At 46.8% G+C, this 17,660-nt stretch overlaps 4 protein-coding genes across 9 annotated transcripts; 2 read left to right on the forward strand and 2 right to left on the reverse strand.

Moving 5' to 3' along the window:
* Positions 1-290: 290 nt before the first annotated feature.
* Positions 291-6,918, reverse strand: PSME3 (proteasome activator subunit 3). 2 transcript variants are annotated; one of them, XM_067312048.1, is made up of 11 exons: positions 6,799-6,918; positions 6,193-6,225; positions 5,799-5,861; positions 5,173-5,277; positions 4,816-4,864; positions 4,071-4,183; positions 3,427-3,495; positions 3,133-3,200; positions 2,926-2,980; positions 2,579-2,665; positions 291-2,057 (listed from the first exon to the last, which is right to left on the reverse strand). In XM_067312048.1, exons 1-11 carry the CDS (start codon positions 6,838-6,840, stop codon positions 1,977-1,979), a joined length of 765 nt encoding a protein of 254 aa, XP_067168149.1. In that variant the 5' UTR covers positions 6,841-6,918; the 3' UTR covers positions 291-1,976. The 2 variants fall into 2 exon arrangements, with proteins under 2 accessions (XP_067168149.1, XP_067168150.1); XM_067312049.1 differs by lacking the exon at positions 5,799-5,861.
* Positions 6,919-7,204: 286 nt separating this feature from the next.
* Positions 7,205-12,822, forward strand: BECN1 (beclin 1). 5 transcript variants are annotated; one of them, XM_067311823.1, is made up of 11 exons: positions 7,205-7,381; positions 7,476-7,543; positions 7,625-7,686; positions 8,235-8,325; positions 8,623-8,759; positions 9,284-9,478; positions 9,687-9,833; positions 10,340-10,489; positions 10,577-10,637; positions 11,123-11,265; positions 11,600-12,822. In XM_067311823.1, the coding sequence occupies exons 1-11, from the start codon at positions 7,255-7,257 to the stop codon at positions 11,766-11,768; spliced, it is 1,350 nt and encodes a 449-aa protein (XP_067167924.1). In that variant the 5' UTR covers positions 7,205-7,254; the 3' UTR covers positions 11,769-12,822. The 5 variants fall into 5 exon arrangements, with proteins under 5 accessions (XP_067167924.1, XP_067167926.1, XP_067167925.1 ...); XM_067311825.1 differs by having other exon boundaries at positions 11,123-11,237; XM_067311824.1 differs by having other exon boundaries at positions 7,628-7,686.
* An 87-nt stretch (positions 12,823-12,909) lies between these two features.
* Positions 12,910-16,646, reverse strand: CNTD1 (cyclin N-terminal domain containing 1). The gene is made up of 7 exons (XM_013951445.2): positions 16,256-16,646; positions 16,090-16,165; positions 15,702-15,870; positions 14,991-15,153; positions 14,240-14,384; positions 13,838-13,934; positions 12,910-13,232 (listed from the first exon to the last, which is right to left on the reverse strand). Exons 1-7 carry the CDS (start codon positions 16,425-16,427, stop codon positions 13,071-13,073), a joined length of 984 nt encoding a protein of 327 aa, XP_013806899.2. The 5' UTR covers positions 16,428-16,646; the 3' UTR covers positions 12,910-13,070.
* A 112-nt stretch (positions 16,647-16,758) lies between these two features.
* COA3 (cytochrome c oxidase assembly factor 3) lies at positions 16,759-17,587 on the forward strand. Its single transcript, XM_067311828.1, has 2 exons — positions 16,759-16,962; positions 17,138-17,587. The coding sequence occupies exons 1-2, from the start codon at positions 16,770-16,772 to the stop codon at positions 17,242-17,244; spliced, it is 300 nt and encodes a 99-aa protein (XP_067167929.1). The 5' UTR covers positions 16,759-16,769; the 3' UTR covers positions 17,245-17,587.
* The last annotated feature ends 73 nt before the right edge of the window (positions 17,588-17,660 follow it).

Below are 17,660 nucleotides of genomic sequence, written 5' to 3' on the forward strand. Positions count from 1 at the left end.
CAGAAGCATCATGCAAATCACATCTGTTTTAACCGAGATGACCTTAGTCCAACACACTGGCTTAGAGTGGGACGGATCACATCAAACCCAAGACCTTGGGCCTACTGTAAGGCATGCTAAAGGAACAGAAACAACCTACAGAGCAGCACACAGTGATTTACAACACAGTCAAAAAGAGAATGAGGACAATGCGGGGAAGGAGCAACTGGATGTGAGAAAGGTAGGACCAGAACACACATTAACACTGCACAGCCTGTCCAAGAGCTCAGCATCACACACAAGGGTCTAGCTTAAAAGAATTCAAAGTACCTTATTTTAATTTCTTGACATGGTAAAAGTTTACATACTTTCATCTGGCAAAGAGAGCTGAACAAATTAAAAGGAATCAATACAAAGAAACACAAGGGGAAGTGCTGCTCCCAGACAGCAGCTAGAACGCAGTTGGTTTGTTACTGAATATTTATTAGCGGGAAGACTAAGAGTTGACTTACTACAAACAACAACAGAAGAGTCTATAGAAAGGGCCAGGGGCCCTCCACACTCTGGGCAAATCCCTGGGAAACCAGCAAGAGACAACATGGCTCTTAGATGTGGAAGCAGAAGAAACAAAAACAAAGTAGAAAAAAAAAGAAGGGGAGAAGGTTCATTCCATTTGTCACTGTATGTTACAATGAAGTTAACACAACTATTAAGGCTACTGCACAATAAGAATATACGGGTGTAACAGCGAGACCCGGGAAACAGCAAGGTTCCAGAAACAAATGATTTAACATTCCCTGAATAAGGGACTTAAGTAGAAATACTATAAATAAGAAAAATTTGGAGCCTGCAGCGCTATGGGCCCATTTCCCACACACAAAAACTGACGCAACACAACCAGTCATTTCCAAAGGGGTTTGTAATGGACCATGAAACGTTCCAGAGGCTTAGAGGAGTCACCAGGCACACGAGTGTACCCTTTTGCAGGGGAAAGACTACAAGGTTTGCAATGATACCAGGTGGCTATTGGCCATCCTCACCTCCAAGGACCAGCTGTCGCAGCTGGCCTGCTCTGCCCAGACAGCAGGAAGCACTGCCAGGAGACAGTGGGTCACAGTCTGACCGTGTGTGGAGACATTAGAACTTTAGTATCAGACCTCTGGCCCCTCCCCTCTCTCAGCCCAGGCAAAAACATCTCATGCTGAAGGGGCACTAGGACACACATGAAGTAACGTTGGTTTTACCCAAGAAAGTGGCTCTAGTCAAACAGCAAACAGGAGCAGAAGCCACCTGAGCTCATGACCAGCCAGTACAGCAACCAGCCCTAGTTAAAAGCACCACCTTGCACTCTGCACTGATTTAGCTAGAATTCACAAGGTGGAGACAGATGGGGTGGGCTCTACTGAGTAACAAAAGAGCCAAGAAGAGAGTGAAGACCTCTCAATGGCACTGCAGCATGGCTGCTGCCACCAGCCCAGAAGGGGCAGGTTCCCCCTGTCTTTACAATTGGTCAGTGCAGAGCATGGGCAGAGGGATTGGCTAGAGACAGTACTGAAAAGAGCTGGTGTCTCAGCCTCTGCACCACCACTTGGGCTTGGTCTCATGCTGCAGACTGTCTGCCCCATTCCCAGAGACACCCATGAAGCCTCCAGCCAAGAGATGGGACAGGACAAGGGCTTGGTCTCTAGCATAGTTCCTACTCAGGTAGGAAGAAAGGCATGAAGGAATGTTCCTGCCTTGCTGGTGCTCTCAACTCTGCAGTAGCCTCTAGGGCATCCCAAAGCAGCGAGGCCTTCTCATTACCAGTTACTAGAGGGAGGGAGAGCTCCTGAGACCTGAACAAAACCAATCACAGAACTAGGTGAGAATTTCTTTAGAGTTTAACTAAGAGTGCGATACTATTTCCAGCCAGTTTCCCATCTCGATAGTCACGTAACAAACCAAGGCAATGACGGTCTTTAGTTGACTGAACAGTTCTCAAGTTCAAACGCTGACACTTAATAGAGGGTCTCAGCATTGCTGCTCCGAGGCCTCTTGATCTTCTCAATGTTTTTAAGGATCATGTCATGCAAAGTGACCTGCAAAAAGGGAGAACACAACTCAGACAAGAAGGGTGAAGTTATTCAGTGTTTGGCTTTCACAATAAGCACTGGCCAAAACAGCAATACAGCTCACCTTCACACTACACTTAGCCTCTGCCTGCAATCGCATATTTAGTTAAAATAATGGCTTCTTTCAGCAAGACCTTACAGAAGCCACTGCATGTAACACTAAAAAGAGAAAGCTTCTTTATACAGCCTAGGAATGACTCAATACCACCCAAAGAGTTTGGGATCAAAGGTTCCCACAGAAGTGCAATGAATACTCTACAGTGGACTCCTGTCAACACTCAGCTGGGAACACCTGCCTCTCTGGAAGGTGGTGGAAAGGCAATACACCATTAGGTCTTCTTGTGAGAGCCAAAGCAGACCAGGGGAGTAGACAGGCTTCTTGCCAGGGCTAGGTGCAATCACAGGGAAAGGGGAGAGCAGCAGAAGCATCAAGACTGCTTTCTCCACTGCTGTGTGGGGAGCCGGTGGGAGCTCCATTTCTCACTTACATATTGATTCCTCAGCTCTGAAATGATCAGACGCAGACTAATGTACTCCTTCTCATCGATCTCTGTCACTGTGCGGCGGTAGTCCTCCTACAGAGAGCAGATGTACAGCTGAGTGGCCTGAGCCCAGCTGTGCCTCCCATGCATCAAGAGAAGCTGGTACAACTTTTGTAAAAGAATCCCCGCTTCAGCTTGCTCTCCGCTAACACAGATGTCCTGCATCCCTGTATGATTCCTCCCTTCTCCCACAAGACCCCCAAAGCTTAGAAAGGACAGTGAGGAAGTAGCCCAAAGTGTCCCAAAAAGCAGCAGTACATAACGCATAAAGCTCCATTTCTCTGTTTACTTACCACATGAGGGTACTTAGCTATTTTGGAAACCAACTTTGCTCTTGTGATATAATATCTGGTAAAGAAAAGGAGACACTAAAAGTAAGATAAATAGCAGGAAGATTTCTTTCAGGCCCACCCTGCCCTAGAAAAAGCTAGGGGACCTTCCCCAAGCAGGTTAGTTTTCCCAAGAGGGCCCCACAAAGGGCTCTGCTCTTTCACACCTACCTAGAAATCTGGTCCAGGTAGGACGCAGCCTCGCTCTCCACAGTTCGAAGCTCAGCCACTGTTTCTTCCTGCAAGGAAGCCAAGGAGACCATTAGCTTCATGAGACTGCAGCTGGTCTTCAGGACTCTAAGAGTGACAGCTCTTGGCAGTGCCATTTCAAGCTCAGATTTGGGTTTTAAAACCCTAAACCAGCCCCATGACTGCAGCCCCTGGATACAGTCAAGTGAAAGATTCAAAGGAACCCGAGATCCATGTTTCTGGAACACAGTTCTCTCCCATAGCATGGAGCCTTACCTGAATAGAAACACCAAAGTTGTTTCCATCTTCTATCCTAGGGATGAGAAGTTGCACCCACATTTTGACCTGCAGTGGGAGGGGGGGGGGAATAAATAAATAAATAAATTCACAACACTGAGCAATACTAAGATGTTCAAAGGAAGCTGTCTTAGAAGTGTTATGAAAAGCTCCCTAAAATCCTGTCTTTGCCATGCAGCTCATGATAAACTCCCACAGGTACTTCTCACTTGTGCAATGCTTCTGAGTAGATTTTGTCTCCCATATGGCTGGGAAGCCACAGCAGAAGCACAGCCTCCCATGGAAAGCTCTCTTGAGCACACCAAAGAAACTCTCAGCAGGTACCTGTGATTCTGTGTAAAGTGAGGGTGATGAAAAGCCTCAAGGAAGGAGCATGCATAACAGACATCCTCCTCCTTCATGAGCTGAACTACAGAATCCCCGAGGGCTCACAAAAACATCATTTTCTTATAATCTACCTCCCAGCCATGTTTAGAAACTGTAATACAAATCCTGCATTTCCTCATTTTACAGAATATAGAGGGACCTGTTCCTTCCACTCAGAAAAACTTTGCCCCTCTGGGAGCAAAAGTATTTTACTGCCTCCACTTGCCCCAGTGCTGAGGACTGCAGCTCACACTCACCGTATTACACTTCTCAATAAGCAGCCTGATCTCTGGTTTCACTTTCTCAATGATGTCCACCAGCTGCTGGTTGCTCTTCAGCATCCCATTGGGCATCACAAACACTTTGGTACCTGGCAGCAGAGGAGACAGATATCTTGCATCAGCAACACACAGGAACGGCTATACCAGTAGATCAGACCAAAGGTCCACCTGAGCATCTTATCTCCCACAAAGGCTAGTAGCAGACACTGAGCCAGGCTACAGCTAACCTGTAGGGAAGGGGAAATTTAACATGGGATCACGGTCACTACCGCAAAGGAAGGAAAAGAGAAAAGACAAAACTGAGACGAGAACTAAAGATCTCTAGGCTGCTGAGGCTTGGCACAAAGGATTTCCCTGATGCACATGTAAGAAGTGTTTCTGTCTCAGCTTAATCCAAAGCCTGGTACCTTCCTTCAGACAAGGAAGGGCTTTCAATACAGATCCACATGGAGACCAGCTGCCTCTGTCAGCATGCCAAGCTCAAGCAAATACTACTTATGTTTATCAGAGATGTCCAAATTCTGCTCCTAAGAGCTGGAACCTTACTCCTTTGCAGCGGGACGCCCATAGATCAAGGTCTTAGAGGTTCCACGGGTAGGTCTGCATGGGCAGCAGCTGCTGTCAGGATAGGGTGAATGGGGTTCACATGATTTCATACCCCTAACGCATGGCGCGCTGGCTCAGTGGGCAGGCAGCAGCACAGAGACTTGGGGACTCTTACCCTGAAAGGTCTCTTCACGGTCTTCCAGCTTCCTCTTTTTCATATTTGGCTAAAATATACAAAATGTTTTACTCACAAACTAGTCGTAACCTAGAACAGCGTTGCAAAGGAAACAAGGAAAACTTTAGAGCCTCTGCTATGCTCCTGGTTTCTAAGCATCCTTCTTTAAAAACAAAGGAGGACTGCAAAATACAGCGTTACCTCCAGCAGACTTCCCAGGCTCTAGAGACCAATTCCTAAAAGCCTTTGGGAGAGCCATAGCCTGTTGTTAAATAAGAACATCCTAATCAAACACACAACAAACCATGCAGTTTTAATTAACAAAAGTAAGGATCACAGTCAAGAGAGTAACCTTACCCCATCCAGTCCATCATGGCTGTTCGTGAGAAGAATTGGGTCAGGCACTGGGAGGTTCATGTCTGAATGGATCTGAGTGAGATCATGAATATTCAGGATAGGCTCCTGGAAAATAATGCAGATTTGTTACTTAATTACAAGCTAACAACTTTTGTCACGCTGAACACAGTTAGAAGACAAAAGATTCAGACGTCTCCGTTACCCATCCACAAAAGAAGGAAGAATGAAAAAACATCTAACAGCAGGACTGTGGTGAGTCCCCCCAGCCCCCAAGGACAGAATGCCAACTCTAGATTATGATCAAAGCTATCATCTCTCTCCAACACTGGAGATGATGGAATCCCTGTGATACCAGTGTCAAGAAGGACAGTCTAAAGCTGTTGAATACGTAAGAAGAATAAGTGTGCCAACCCTACAGAGAAAAGAGAAAAAGGAAAAGGAATCATCCCTCTACAGCTAACAGCACTCAGATGTGTCCAAGCAACTCTGAAATGCCACTTAATTCTTTTGTAATAAGGTGAAGTACACAAGGAAAGTAAAAATAAACTTCTTTATCTCCTACCAGGTCATTTTCCAACACATAGCTTGGAAATGGAAAAGGATAGAGATGACAATACCTATCTTACCTTAAGAAACCCATCAAGTTCTAACAGCTTCTTTGGGAAAAAGTTTGCCACCAAATCTTCAGCCTGAGAAAGAAAGAACAGACTATGACTTGAAACAGTGCCTAAGATTTCCCACTAGCAGACATGAGCATCAGGGACATTGACTGTCCAAAGACAGGAGGCAGCAGAGAATACAAATTTCTTTTGCTAGCAACCTTCAGGCAAAGCCGCAGTGAAAAAATGCCAAGAGAATTATGAGGTTATGTAACTTCACTTCAGTCAGTGACTGAAGCTCTGAGCACTGATAAGTTTATAGAACAGGCTCAGATCACAGCAGAGTCTGTGAGAAAGATACAACCAAACAGCCTCTTCTCTGACCCGTTATGCTGTGGGACAATGGCAAAGGGATACTCACCTCACTTGTGATCCGCTCTCTGAAGGAGTCAACCTACAGAGAAGAAAAAAGCAGCAGTTAAGTCTATCTCAAACAGCAACGCTCAATGCAGGGCAAGCGCTGCATCCTATAGCCATGAGATTCATCTAGAGACAGAGCTGAGGTCCTGAATGCAGGATCGCTCCACGCACGTTTCTCGCCCCATAAGAAAGGCCCCAGAGCTGTAACGCCCTACAGACAGGGAGCAGCAGCGGACAGGGACAGCTAAGAGGCGCTCAGGGCGCGGGGAGGCGCAGAGGCCTACGGCGGACGCCCCAGGAGCGGCGAAAAAAGGCGCAGAACAATGGAGGCGACGCGAGAGCCAACGGCTGCACTCCCCTGCCGGCGGCACGGGAAACCCCGCCGCGCCGCCTTCGCGCCGCCGGGCGGGCGGCCGCCGGCGCCGGGCGGCCTCCTGGGGGCGGCCGCGGAGGGGCTCCCCGCGCCGAGGAGCGCGGCGGCCCGGCCCGGGGCGGCCCGGGGCGGCGCGGCGGGCCGAGCGCGGTGGGGCCCAGGCGCGTCCCGGGCGGCCCGCGCCGCCACCAGCGGCGAGGCCCGGTGCCGGGCGGGACCAGCGGGCGGGCTCACCTTGAGCTTCACCTCCGGGTCCACCTTGAGCAGCGAGGCCATGGCGGCGGCGGGGGCGGGCGGGCGCTCGGGTTCGCTCTCGCGCGGGGCCGCACTGCCGCCTGCCCCACCGCCGGCTTCACCGCCACCGGAACTGACCTCACAAAGCGCCCCCACCAATGCGCGCGCGCGCGCGCCGCCCACGTGACTGCCGGCGCCGCCGCGCAGGCGCCGTGCGCGGGGCTGGGTCCTCGCCGCTCACACCACCCGGCTCAGGGCAGCGAGGGAAAATGGCCGCCGCCGCCGCTACGCCCCTGCCAGGACCGCGCTTCGGCGCCCGCCCCGGGCCGGGTGGGCCGCGGGGCCGGGACTCGCGGGGCTGGGCGGCCCGCGGGGCCGCGCTGCGTCACATCCGGCGCGCGCCCGGAAGCGGCGCGGGGCCGAGCGGCGGCGGCTGGGTGGCGCGGGCGCGCAGGCATGGAGGGGGGCCGCCCGCCCGCCTGCACGGCGCAAGTCAGCTTCGTGTGCCAGCGCTGCAGCCAGCCGCTCAAGCTCGACACCTCCTTCAAGATCCTCGACCGCGTCACCATCCAGGAGCTCACGGGTAACGGGCCGGCGGCGCGGGGCGGCGCGGGGGGCAGTCCGGGCCGGGGGGAGCCGGGCTGCCCCGCGCCGCGGTAACGCTCGTGTTCCCGCAGCGCCGCTGCTGACCGCGGCTCCTGCCAGGCCCGGGGAGGCGCACGAGGAGGAGAGCGCCCTGACGGAGGTATCGCGGGGGGCGGCCGGCGGGAAGCCCGCCGCGGGGGGCGGGAGGCCAGTCGCTGACGGTGCTGTGTTCCTCACCTAGCAGGAGGCCTTCACCGAACACCGGCAGGATGGGGTCTCCAGGCGGTTCATCCCTCCCGCCAGGTACGGCTGCGGGCTTCTCCGCCGTCCCCATGCACTTGCGGTCAGCTTAAAAACTGATGCAGTTCCCTTGTGCCAGTAGAGTCTCGATGGAGCAAAGTACCTGGTGGCTTCCTTGAGACACCTCCTGAGCTTGCTCTGCCGGCACAGCTGTGCTTTGGTGTACAGTACTTCAGGAACTGCCCAATGAAAAGATCCTCCCATAAAGGTTGTACCTTGTAGGAAAATGGCACTGATAACTGTCACATTTAACATGTTAGCTTTATGTGGGCCTGTTGGAACTTTTGTTAAGGTATCCCTGGTTTTTTTAGGCCCTTGAATGTACAGTGGAGCAAGGAAGTGTTTGAATGCATATAAATCCATAGTATTTAGGACACTGTTTATTAGCTGTCACAGCTCTTTTTTGAAACAGTCTCCCCTTTACCTTTCTGCAAGCACCTTTGGTGCATTCTCCTTTTCTGATTCTTGAACCAGTCTCAGGTTTAAGTCTAGCAGTACAGCTGGCTCTCTTAAACCCTTGGCACTCAATTGTTCTCAATATCCTTTTGAAGAATGATGTCAACAGAAAGCGCCAACAGTTTCACACTGATTGGAGAGGCATCTGATGGAGGCACAATGGAAAACCTCAGCAGGAGACTGAAGGCAAGTTTTACATGAACTGGTAAATAAAGATACGTCTTACTATAGAAAAATTGACGCTATGTGCTCTGCAAGATGAAACTGCAAAAAGCTTCTCATACCATTAGCCTTCAAATATTTGTGTTTAGTTCAAATTCAAGTATTTGTGAATAGTTAAGTAAGCACAGGCTGGCTTATTTTAATCACGCTTTGGCCTGCAAACAATACTTTGTCACTTAAAGAGGTACAAGCCCATCTGTTGAAAAACAACCCACAGCTGCCTCTAGATTCACTTGAACTAACAGTGAACTCTTTCTCTAGGTTACCGGTGACCTCTTTGACATTATGTCTGGGCAGACAGATGTGGATCACCCTCTGTGTGAGGAATGCACAGATACTCTGCTAGACCAATTAGACACACAGCTTAATATCACAGAGAATGAATGCCAAAACTACAAGTGAGTGATCTAGAATTGATCTGAGACTGAGTTGCTTTAGTTTGAAAGCCAGGGAAAGAACACTGATTTGATGATGGATTTTATCATTAATAACTTTAGCACTTGATTTTATTTTTGTCTGAATGAGATGGAAAACTTATTTTTGGAGTATCCTGTGATAAACAGCTTCTCAAACTGAAGTCTGTGACCCCATCAGAGTGGTTGATGCCACCTGCCCAAGGTGCCTGTGTGGCAGCACTTACTGTGTGATTTAAGTGCTTCATAGATACAGTTATTCACAGGCAGTAACAGATCCTGAATCACCATTTTGCTCCACTGTTCTCCCGTGTCTGCATTCCTGACTCAGGATGCAAGATTAAAGTAGAGAGCTCGGGATTAATGAGGTACACCTTAGGTACGCATAAGCTCAGGTTTCTCATTTATACTTCTGCTTGTGTGCACAGCCTGCCACAGAACTGGGGACCTTTGGCAGAGGGGGTTTTCCAGGACTCCTGTTCTGGTAATCATGTAACTGTCTCCTTTAGGAGATGTCTGGAGATACTGGAACAAATGAACGAGGATGATAAGGAGAAACTGCAAACAGAACTGAAAGAACTTGCACTGGAGGAAGAACAACTGATTCAGGAGCTAGAGGACGTTGAGAAGAACCGCAAGATAGTGGCTGAAGACTTTGAGAGAGTCAGGGCAGAGGCAGAGAGACTGGAGCAGGAAGAAGCTCAGTGAGTCTGAACTACAAGTGCAGTTTATGGCAGTGATTATAGGTAACACACAGATGAATGAGATTATAATACGGAGAAACCTGTAAAGTGTCCTTTTCTTTGCAAAACTGAAGTTGGCCAGACCAGAAAACCTAATATTCTATATGAGTAGTCACTTCTCTTCCTAAGAAAAGAGCCTTCATCAGGCATTTCTTGTTTTTATTTGAAGGTATCAGAAAGAATACTGTGAATTCAAGAGGCAACAACTGGAGCTAGATGATGAACTGAAAAGTGTGGACAACCAAATGCGCTATGCCCAGATGCAGCTGGACAAACTAAAGAAAACCAATGTGTTCAATGCAACCTTCCACATATGGTAATGTAGACACTCTAATACTATCTTGGCTTGCTAAGAATCTGCAATATAGGACTGTTTAAATAACTGTGTGTTTGACAGGAAAGGTGCTAATCGAGTCTTAGTTAGCCCACAATGAAGCACTGATCACGTCTCCCTATGGTTCCAGCTGAGACAGGTTTTCTGCACTGTGCTCTGCATTGCATGCGAAGAACAGCAGATATGCCCAAGTAGCCTGTTAAATGGCTCTTGCGCTAACCATGTTAACTAAGATCTAGTGTGCTAGCCAACTAACGTCAAGCTTTATGGAGCGTGACAGCTCAGCTGTTGTTTTTATGAACTCCTGCACAAAAAACAGAACAATTGGTTTGTAGTTATATACACTTTTTAACCAGGGGCCCCAAATCATCATTTTGTTTGGTTATGAAACGCACACTAATAACTGTTATTATGTGGCCCCTGTTTGGTTAGCATGCTAAAAGCTGTTCCTGCTCCAAAGAGCTTATTTATAATTCCTCTTATCACAGGCACAGTGGTCAGTTTGGCACAATAAATAACTTCAGACTTGGCCGGCTCCCCAGCGTTCCTGTAGAATGGAATGAGATCAATGCAGCCTGGGGGCAGACTGTGCTGCTGCTACATGCCCTTGCTAACAAAATGGGCCTGAAGTTTCAAAGGTATATGCAATACAATATACATTTCACTTATGAACCGGATAAAAAACTATTTAGACTCATCTGCCTCTAAATCATGTCTCCTTTCAGATACCGTCTTGTACCCTATGGTAACCATTCATATTTAGAGTCCCTAACAGACAAGTCAAAGGTAAGAAATCCTGCAGTTCAAAAGCCAAAGGAAATCTACCTTGAATGCCACAGATCCCTGGTTATGCTAAATGAGGCAGAAAACCAGAACTCTGCTCCTGAGAGTACATCTTTATGAGTCTATGGCAGGGAAGAACTACCTGCCTTGATTTCTCTGACATTGATTGTATCTCATTCTATCTTCCTCTGGTGTGTAGTTCAAAAGCCTTGGCCTTTTTAATACTACGGGTTGGCAGAATGAGTAGCTTGATGTGGGATATAATGTGATTTGGTAAGATTCTCCTCATTAGGAACCCAAGTCTTATCCTGCATCATCACCACCAATCATGGCCCTTACCACAGAAGAAACTACACTTATTACAAGCCACAAACCATTTCTAAGCATCCTATGACAAATTGAAGCCTTACATGAAAAAAATAAAGATCTGCCATGATATTATCTAAAATGGGGTGTTTGGGGTATTTGAAACAAATCTCTTTTTCCAGGAGCTCCCCTTGTACTGCTCTGGAGGCTTAAGGTTTTTCTGGGACAACAAATTTGATCATGCAATGGTGGCTTTCCTGGACTGTGTGCAGCAATTTAAAGAGGAAGTAGAAAAAGGTGAAACTCGATTTTGTTTGCCTTACAGGTGAGTGTTGCTATGTAACACGTCAAATGTCGTCTCATGCAACACTGCTAGCTGATCTCTGGACCAATCTACAGCATTGCTTGCTGTTTCAGTCCTGGTGGTATGGTGCGCAGGATGAAGTTACATTTGGTCAGAATTTAATTGAGATTTAAAGTTAGTTCCTCAAATGAAAGTCTGAGTCTTGCTAGTTTTACTAGTCTGAGTCTATTATTACAAACAAAGTATTCTTACGCAGGATAGTACAAATGTCAGATTTAAAAGTATAGTATTTAACATCATTTTAAGATGACTGCTTGCAATAGCAATGTGCTAATAAACTTTGTGTTTGACACAGGATGGACGTGGAGAAAGGAAAAATTGAAGATACAGGTGGCAGTGGTGGCTCTTACTCTATTAAAACACAATTTAACTCTGAGGAGCAATGGACAAAAGCACTAAAATTCATGTTAACTAACCTGAAGTGGGGTCTTGCCTGGGTCTCATCCCAATTCTATAACAAGTAACTGTAAAGAACTTGTCCAGATGGCTGTAGAGTGTCTGCGCTTTGTTGGAGAAAGTCAAATTAAGTTGTCTCTTAATATTAACCAGTACAATATGTTTACAATACCAAAAATCCACAAGACACTTTATTTAAAATACCATTATTGCAAGTAGTATATAGAAAAGCAATATGTAAAGTTATATCATTGAGCTGAACAGAATAAAAATTTCAGCTATTAAATAGATGAAACTGGTATTTTGGGGGTTTATATATATATATATAGTATTTGTATATAGATTATTGTCATACTCTTAAAACACCAGTGAGTTTGATATTACTGTGTTACAACTTAGCAGAACATGCAAGTTAGAGAAGTGAAATGCTACCAACACAGGGAATAATGTGGAAAAATTCATGGAAGCTCTGCTTGGTCACTAAAGGCTAACTACAATTCAAAATAAAATATTTTCTAAAGTCTTATCTGAGCACTTAACATTGTGCCACTGAACTTTACCAAGGTTTGATACTGTACACTATTAGCTGTGATGATATTAACTATTTGTAATACTTTCTGCAGTCTGTTCTTGCAAGGAGGTGCACTGAGTAACACCATAATAAAACACTATTCTTTACAAAGGGTGCTTTCATCTAGCATATGCGAGTCACAGCATAAACATCCTTTGGAACTTCAGCGGACATGCTGAATAGGCACCTGCCGCCATGACAATTACATCAGACTTTACAAGATATAGCTGGCTTTCTTAGGGTAAGAACAAACAAGCTTTTGAGCACTGGGGAAGAGGGAGCACAGTAACAAGTAACCTGGCTGCAGCAAGCTGCCTGAGGCAATAACTAGTTTTTAAAACAGCAGCAAATGCAGAAAGAAAGCATGGCCTTGTTTGTAATGATTGGGCTTGTGAGTTTCTTCTAGCAATACTAATTACCAAGCAAATTACCATTCACATCAATGCCTTTTCAAAACAAGACTCTTCTTACAGTTTTCTGTTTCTTCAAAGGAAACTTATATTCATAACTTAGAAGATGTAGCTCTTACAATAAAGCTTCTGGTGCTGAAAGAGGTATTTCTAAGTACTACTTTGTTCCTGTGTCCCTCCATTCAAAGTATTAGTGCATAGCCTGCAAGGATGAGCTTTTCTAATTAAAATACAGCATTTGCAGTGTTACAAAACACCTGGTGTTCAAAAACAGAAGTAAAAACAAATTTCTTTGGGTTTCATGTGCAGTATCACAAAAGATGGACTATTACCAGTGATACAGAAGTCTGTTACTGATATGCTAGAGAATGGCTACAGAAGATATAGTTCTACTTAAGAAGTATAATTCTGTTCTCTGGAGCTCTTGTTCCACTGTTCCTGTAGTGCTGCTTTGGAGTGGTACTGCCAATGATATGTTTCAATATTGCATAAGAAAATTCTAAGATACTTTGTGAAGTAATGCCGGTGATACAGTTTAAATGCTCCACAACCTTAAAAAAAATGAAGATACTTATTTGCAGTGCCTAAGTGACATTAATTTACAGAACTACTTGTTAATCCCCCCAAAATCTAACTATAATAATAGTGCTGCATGGGCATATACTAGTGGATCTTCGCTAGAAGTTAAAACCTCTCTGTATGTTGGAGGAAGAGTAGTAATAGTTTTTTTGTTTTTTGGGTTTTTTTTTTTTAAACACATTAATTGCTTCCACCAAAGTAGTAAAGTGAAAGAGCCACTGTATGTAATAGCTGCTTATCATAGTATTCAGTAGCAGTTTGGGCAGAAAGTTGTGATTGCTTCTCCAATTGTCAGTGAAACTCTCTGTGTGAGTTTGTTCTAGCTGTAAAGGAGCTGAACTGTGAGGATAATCTGACATTATAGTGCAAGCATGTGCCTTCCTGCTGAATTGCCTGTATGCCCTAATAACCCTCTTACAAAAGTACACACACTTCTTACTAATAAACTGAAAGATGTCACCTCCTTCATGTTACTCCTAGTACAGTCTGTCTCCTTGCTGTGCTTAAACAATAAAATATTAACAATCTTCACATTTTTTTTCGCATGTAGAGCTAATTTGTTTAGAAGTGACTGTACCTGATTCCAGTGCTTGGGGTTTAATATGAAAGCACTTGTGCTGATGATTCCAACTGCCAAAAGCATGAAATCTTCCTTGACTGTCAAAAACTTTGCTCTGCACATGTAAAAGTGTTTTCTGGTGTAAAATGATGCTATAGTTCAAGAAGTGCTACTTCTGTAATCTCTATACAGCCTGTATTTTTAAAATGAAGTTAAAAAACTTCCCTAGCTTGCCTCTAAAGCAAAAGTGGTGAAGTGCTTTCATTTGAACTGGTTAAAAACAGTAAACAATGCTGAAATCCCCAAAAGTTAAAAAAAGAAAAAAGCCAAAAACGGCATTAGAATTATGCTATTTCTTAATTTTTTTATGGTTTTAATTTCAAATACTTATTTTAATCAGTAGTCATGTAAGCTACTTACATCTGCAGTTTGCTTGGTGTTGAATTTTCAATAGCAATCTTCAACAAAGTATCATAGATGGCATCTCTTGTAAGATAGGAGAAGTCTAATAGGTGCATACACATCTCATGCAGTGGTTTTGCAGGAAGTAAGCAGCCATTATGTCCTAGTGTAAAGATCATATATAGTCAGCCATATATTTGGAGTCATAAAACTGAATTAGAAAGAAGTGTTACTCATTGTAAGAAAGGCATGAAGACCTTTGGTGACAACTGTGCTTTGTTTCTGAATGTCATAGGCCCTCTCATTTCACAGGCCCTCTCAGTCTCAGTTTAATTTCACTCAGTTGTTCTGAAATTCATGTTGTCAGAGCTGGGCAAGAAAACTCTAAAGTCAGTTTGAAAAAAAATTAACTTTGTATTAGGTTTTGGGTTTTTTAAACTCTAGCATTTTACTGAATGGGTCAAAACTAGCTGCCCAACAATATCCTGCAGATTCTAATTGCTGAACTCTGAGATTATGTAAATCTTCCCCACTTGACCATCAGCGACATTAGGTCTAAGGACAAAGTTCTCATCTGAAAAATAAGTACTCAGACATAAACTTAAAGCCCTAATTGTGAAGACTATAATGAAGCCCTGGACTATCTGAGAAGTTTTACTGTGCCTTCACAGTGTGCAAAAATACGTAATATAAGGCATTTGTTTCAGATTAGTAATAGCTCTATTGCTCTTTTAAAACTTTCTCTACCATTCTCTATTAATACGCTTACCTAAAACCTCTAGAAGCAATTCAACATAAGCCAAAGGAGTTGACACATTGATCTGGAAGTGCAGAGCTTTTAAAATGGCAAGTTCTGACTCAAGCAATTCCTGCTTAGTGTATGAGTATTTTAAGGACTGTAGAAATTTTAAAGCTGTGTCACTGTTAACTATCTGGAAAGGAAAAAGCCAAGTTATTTTCTATACCAGGATATACAATAAGTCAATTGTTAAGAACAAGATACTTTCTTACCTTCTTCATGCTAAATTAAAGCATGAACCATTGCAATGGTAATACTTCCTGTTTTATATGCAGATTAACTCAGCTGAGTAACTTGTCTTTTAAGCTGCCATGAGAAGTCCAGCTTGGAAATCTGTTCCTGTATAGGCTTCCTATATTCCAGAAACTTCCCCCAGACAGGTCTAAACCCTTTGTAGCTATACTATTCTCCACAACCACCAACAGAGATTTTTAGCTGTCTTAATTTTCCCCCTCCTCCGCCCAATGACTGGGAATATTTTCTGACAGATGTTTACTCGATGAGTGACAATGAATCTGCCCTAAACAGAAGGGATTTAGATTCCCATTCCAATATCCTTTGAATTTCAATATTACTACTGTCTTTCAGAGAGGAAATCTATAGATAGATCACAAAAGCTATACATGAATAACATATACACTACTAAAATAATTTCTATAGTTAAATGTTTAGATGACTTACATTATAGTGTAAGGAAAGTTTGCTTGCAAGTTGAATGCACGACACAAGTCGCAAAACAAATGTGTTGTATATCTCATCTTTCAGAGAGCTCCAGCCTTTCCCTTGTGCACTACTTTTTCTGCCCTCTCTGGAGGGCTTACAAATTTGTTCTACTTGCTTAATCATAAACCTGCAAAGATCACAATCACTTAGAAAACAGTCCTGTTCTACTAGGAAAAAGAAACACCAATTCTACATGTTCTCAGGATATACATAAATCTATTAATTGAGTAAAACACAAATCTTCAGATAGAAAAAAAACCTACATCATTTGAATAAGTGGTACAGAGCAAGCACAGTGTAAGCATACTAGAGAGATGAGAAGCATGCTTCATCTTCAGGATGTTACCTTTCAAGTATTTCTACTGCTTGATACCTTGCCGATTGGTCCAAGTGCCATTTTTCAGACAAAAGAAATATAAATTCTGCAAAAAGTGCAAGGAACAGTCATAACTGAAGCTAATCAATACAGCAGAATTGATCGTTTCAAGAGTCACCAAGCAAAAGAGTCTCACCCACTATCTGCGCCTCTTTGAAGCGGCCCGCCTGACCTGAAAGCTCACTCAGGTACTGCTCGTTCTCTGTAGCTAAACGGATCAACATCTCCTCGATGACCTCGGGGGCAACCTCGCCAAAGACAGGCTCCGAGACTCGGAACCTGGACGCTGCTTGCGCCGGCGACCCCATCTGCGCACCTCAGCCCTGACACCTCACAGGCCACGGTTATTCCCGGGGCGTCGCGGCCGCAGCAACCACCGAGGCCAGAGCGGGCCGGGACCGGTCCAAACCGGTTGAGGGCGGCCTGCCCCGCCTCAGCGCCCTCCGGGTCACGGGGCCCCTGCCCGCCAATCGGAGCGCGCCTCTCCTCGCGGCCGGCCACGCGCTCGCCTTCGCCGGCCCGTACGCGCCCTGCGTCACGTGCGCCCTCCGGATTGGCCAGCCGCGCCCCTCCCTCCGCCCCTCCCTCTCCGGCCCGGAGGCGCCGGATGTGACGTAAATCTGCCCTGCGGAAGCGGCGGTGGGGGTGAGATGGCGGAGCCGCGCGGGGAGGCGGCGGTGGCGCGGCGCATCGACCCGGCGCGGGAGCCGGGGCTCAGCCCCGAGCAGCGCCGCCTCATGGCGGAGGTGGAGCGCGCCCAGCGCCAGCGCGCCCTGCGGCGGCGGTTCCGCGGCCGCAACGCGCTCCTGGGCATCGGCATCGGCGCCGTGGTGCTGGGCATCTGTATCCTCCCGGGGCCGCGGGGGCCGGGGCCGGGGGGGTGGTCCCGGGCCGAGGGGGGTGGTCCCGGGCCGGGGGGGTGGTCCCGGGCCGGGGGGTGGTCCCGGGCCGAGGGGGGTGGTCCCGGGCCGGGGGGCGGCGGGCCGGCCGTCCCTGCTGTTTTCCTCAGCGCCCGCAGACGGCTACACCTTCTACTCGGTGTCGCAGGAGCGGTTCCTGGACGAGCTGGAGCAGGAGGTGGAGACGGCACGGGCCTTGGCCCAGGACAAGAGCCCGGCGAGCTGAGCAGAGCGGGCCCGATCCAGCCCCCAGGGCCCCAGCATACACCCCGAGCGGCCTCTGGGCCTCGAGCATCGGTGGCTGCGCAGGGGGATCCGCCTGGCCCTGAGCGCGGGTCCAGCCCCCTCAGGGCCCCCCAAGGCAGGGGCCCTGCACCGCACACATCCAAAGCCAGTGAACCCCCTCGGAGGGGGCACCCCTGCAGGCAGGGTTTCCTCCCCTGTTGGCAGCCACCTTTTCTCCTGAAGGGTGTGCAGGATCCTGGCTCAGCTTGCCAAGGACATGCTCCTGGGAAGGGCAGGGGTGCCCCAGGTGCCTGTCACTTTCCACAATAAATAACTTGTTTGGAGGCTGCTTCAGCATGGGTTATTAAAGCACCAGTGGCAGGAGTCCAGCTCAGGATGGGTAGGGATGGTGCTGTA

Source organism: Apteryx mantelli, chromosome 28, assembly GCF_036417845.1.
Source record: "Apteryx mantelli isolate bAptMan1 chromosome 28, bAptMan1.hap1, whole genome shotgun sequence".
Classification (NCBI taxonomy): domain Eukaryota; kingdom Metazoa; phylum Chordata; class Aves; order Apterygiformes; family Apterygidae; genus Apteryx; species Apteryx mantelli.

Excerpts from the sequence above, each read along its gene's own strand:
- PSME3 (XM_067312048.1), bottom strand. The coding sequence starts at position 6,840 with ATGGCCTCGCTGCTCAAGGTGGACCCGGAGGTGAAGCTCAAG. Across the intron at positions 5,278-5,798 it reads AACTTGATGGGTTTCTTAAG|GAGCCTATCCTGAATATTCA; the intron begins GTAAGATAGGTA and ends ATTATTTTCCAG. Across the intron at positions 3,201-3,426 it reads ACTTTGGTGTTTCTATTCAG|GAAGAAACAGTGGCTGAGCT; the intron begins GTAAGGCTCCAT and ends GCTTCCTTGCAG.
- CNTD1 (XM_013951445.2), bottom strand. The coding sequence starts at position 16,427 with ATGGGGTCGCCGGCGCAAGCAGCGTCCAGGTTCCGAGTCTCGGAGCCT. Across the intron at positions 15,871-16,089 it reads GCAGTAGAAATACTTGAAAG|GTTTATGATTAAGCAAGTAG; the intron begins GTAACATCCTGA and ends TGATCTTTGCAG. Across the intron at positions 15,154-15,701 it reads AACTTTCCTTACACTATAAT|ATAGTTAACAGTGACACAGC; the intron begins GTAAGTCATCTA and ends TTTCCTTTCCAG.
- COA3 (XM_067311828.1), top strand. The coding sequence starts at position 16,770 with ATGGCGGAGCCGCGCGGGGAGGCGGCGGTGGCGCGGCGCATCGACCCG. Across the intron at positions 16,963-17,137 it reads CGCCGTGGTGCTGGGCATCT|ACGGCTACACCTTCTACTCG; the intron begins GTATCCTCCCGG and ends CAGCGCCCGCAG.
- BECN1 (XM_067311823.1), top strand. The coding sequence starts at position 7,255 with ATGGAGGGGGGCCGCCCGCCCGCCTGCACGGCGCAAGTCAGCTTCGTG. Across the intron at positions 9,834-10,339 it reads AATGCAACCTTCCACATATG|GCACAGTGGTCAGTTTGGCA; the intron begins GTAATGTAGACA and ends CTCTTATCACAG. Across the intron at positions 10,490-10,576 it reads ATGGGCCTGAAGTTTCAAAG|ATACCGTCTTGTACCCTATG; the intron begins GTATATGCAATA and ends GTCTCCTTTCAG.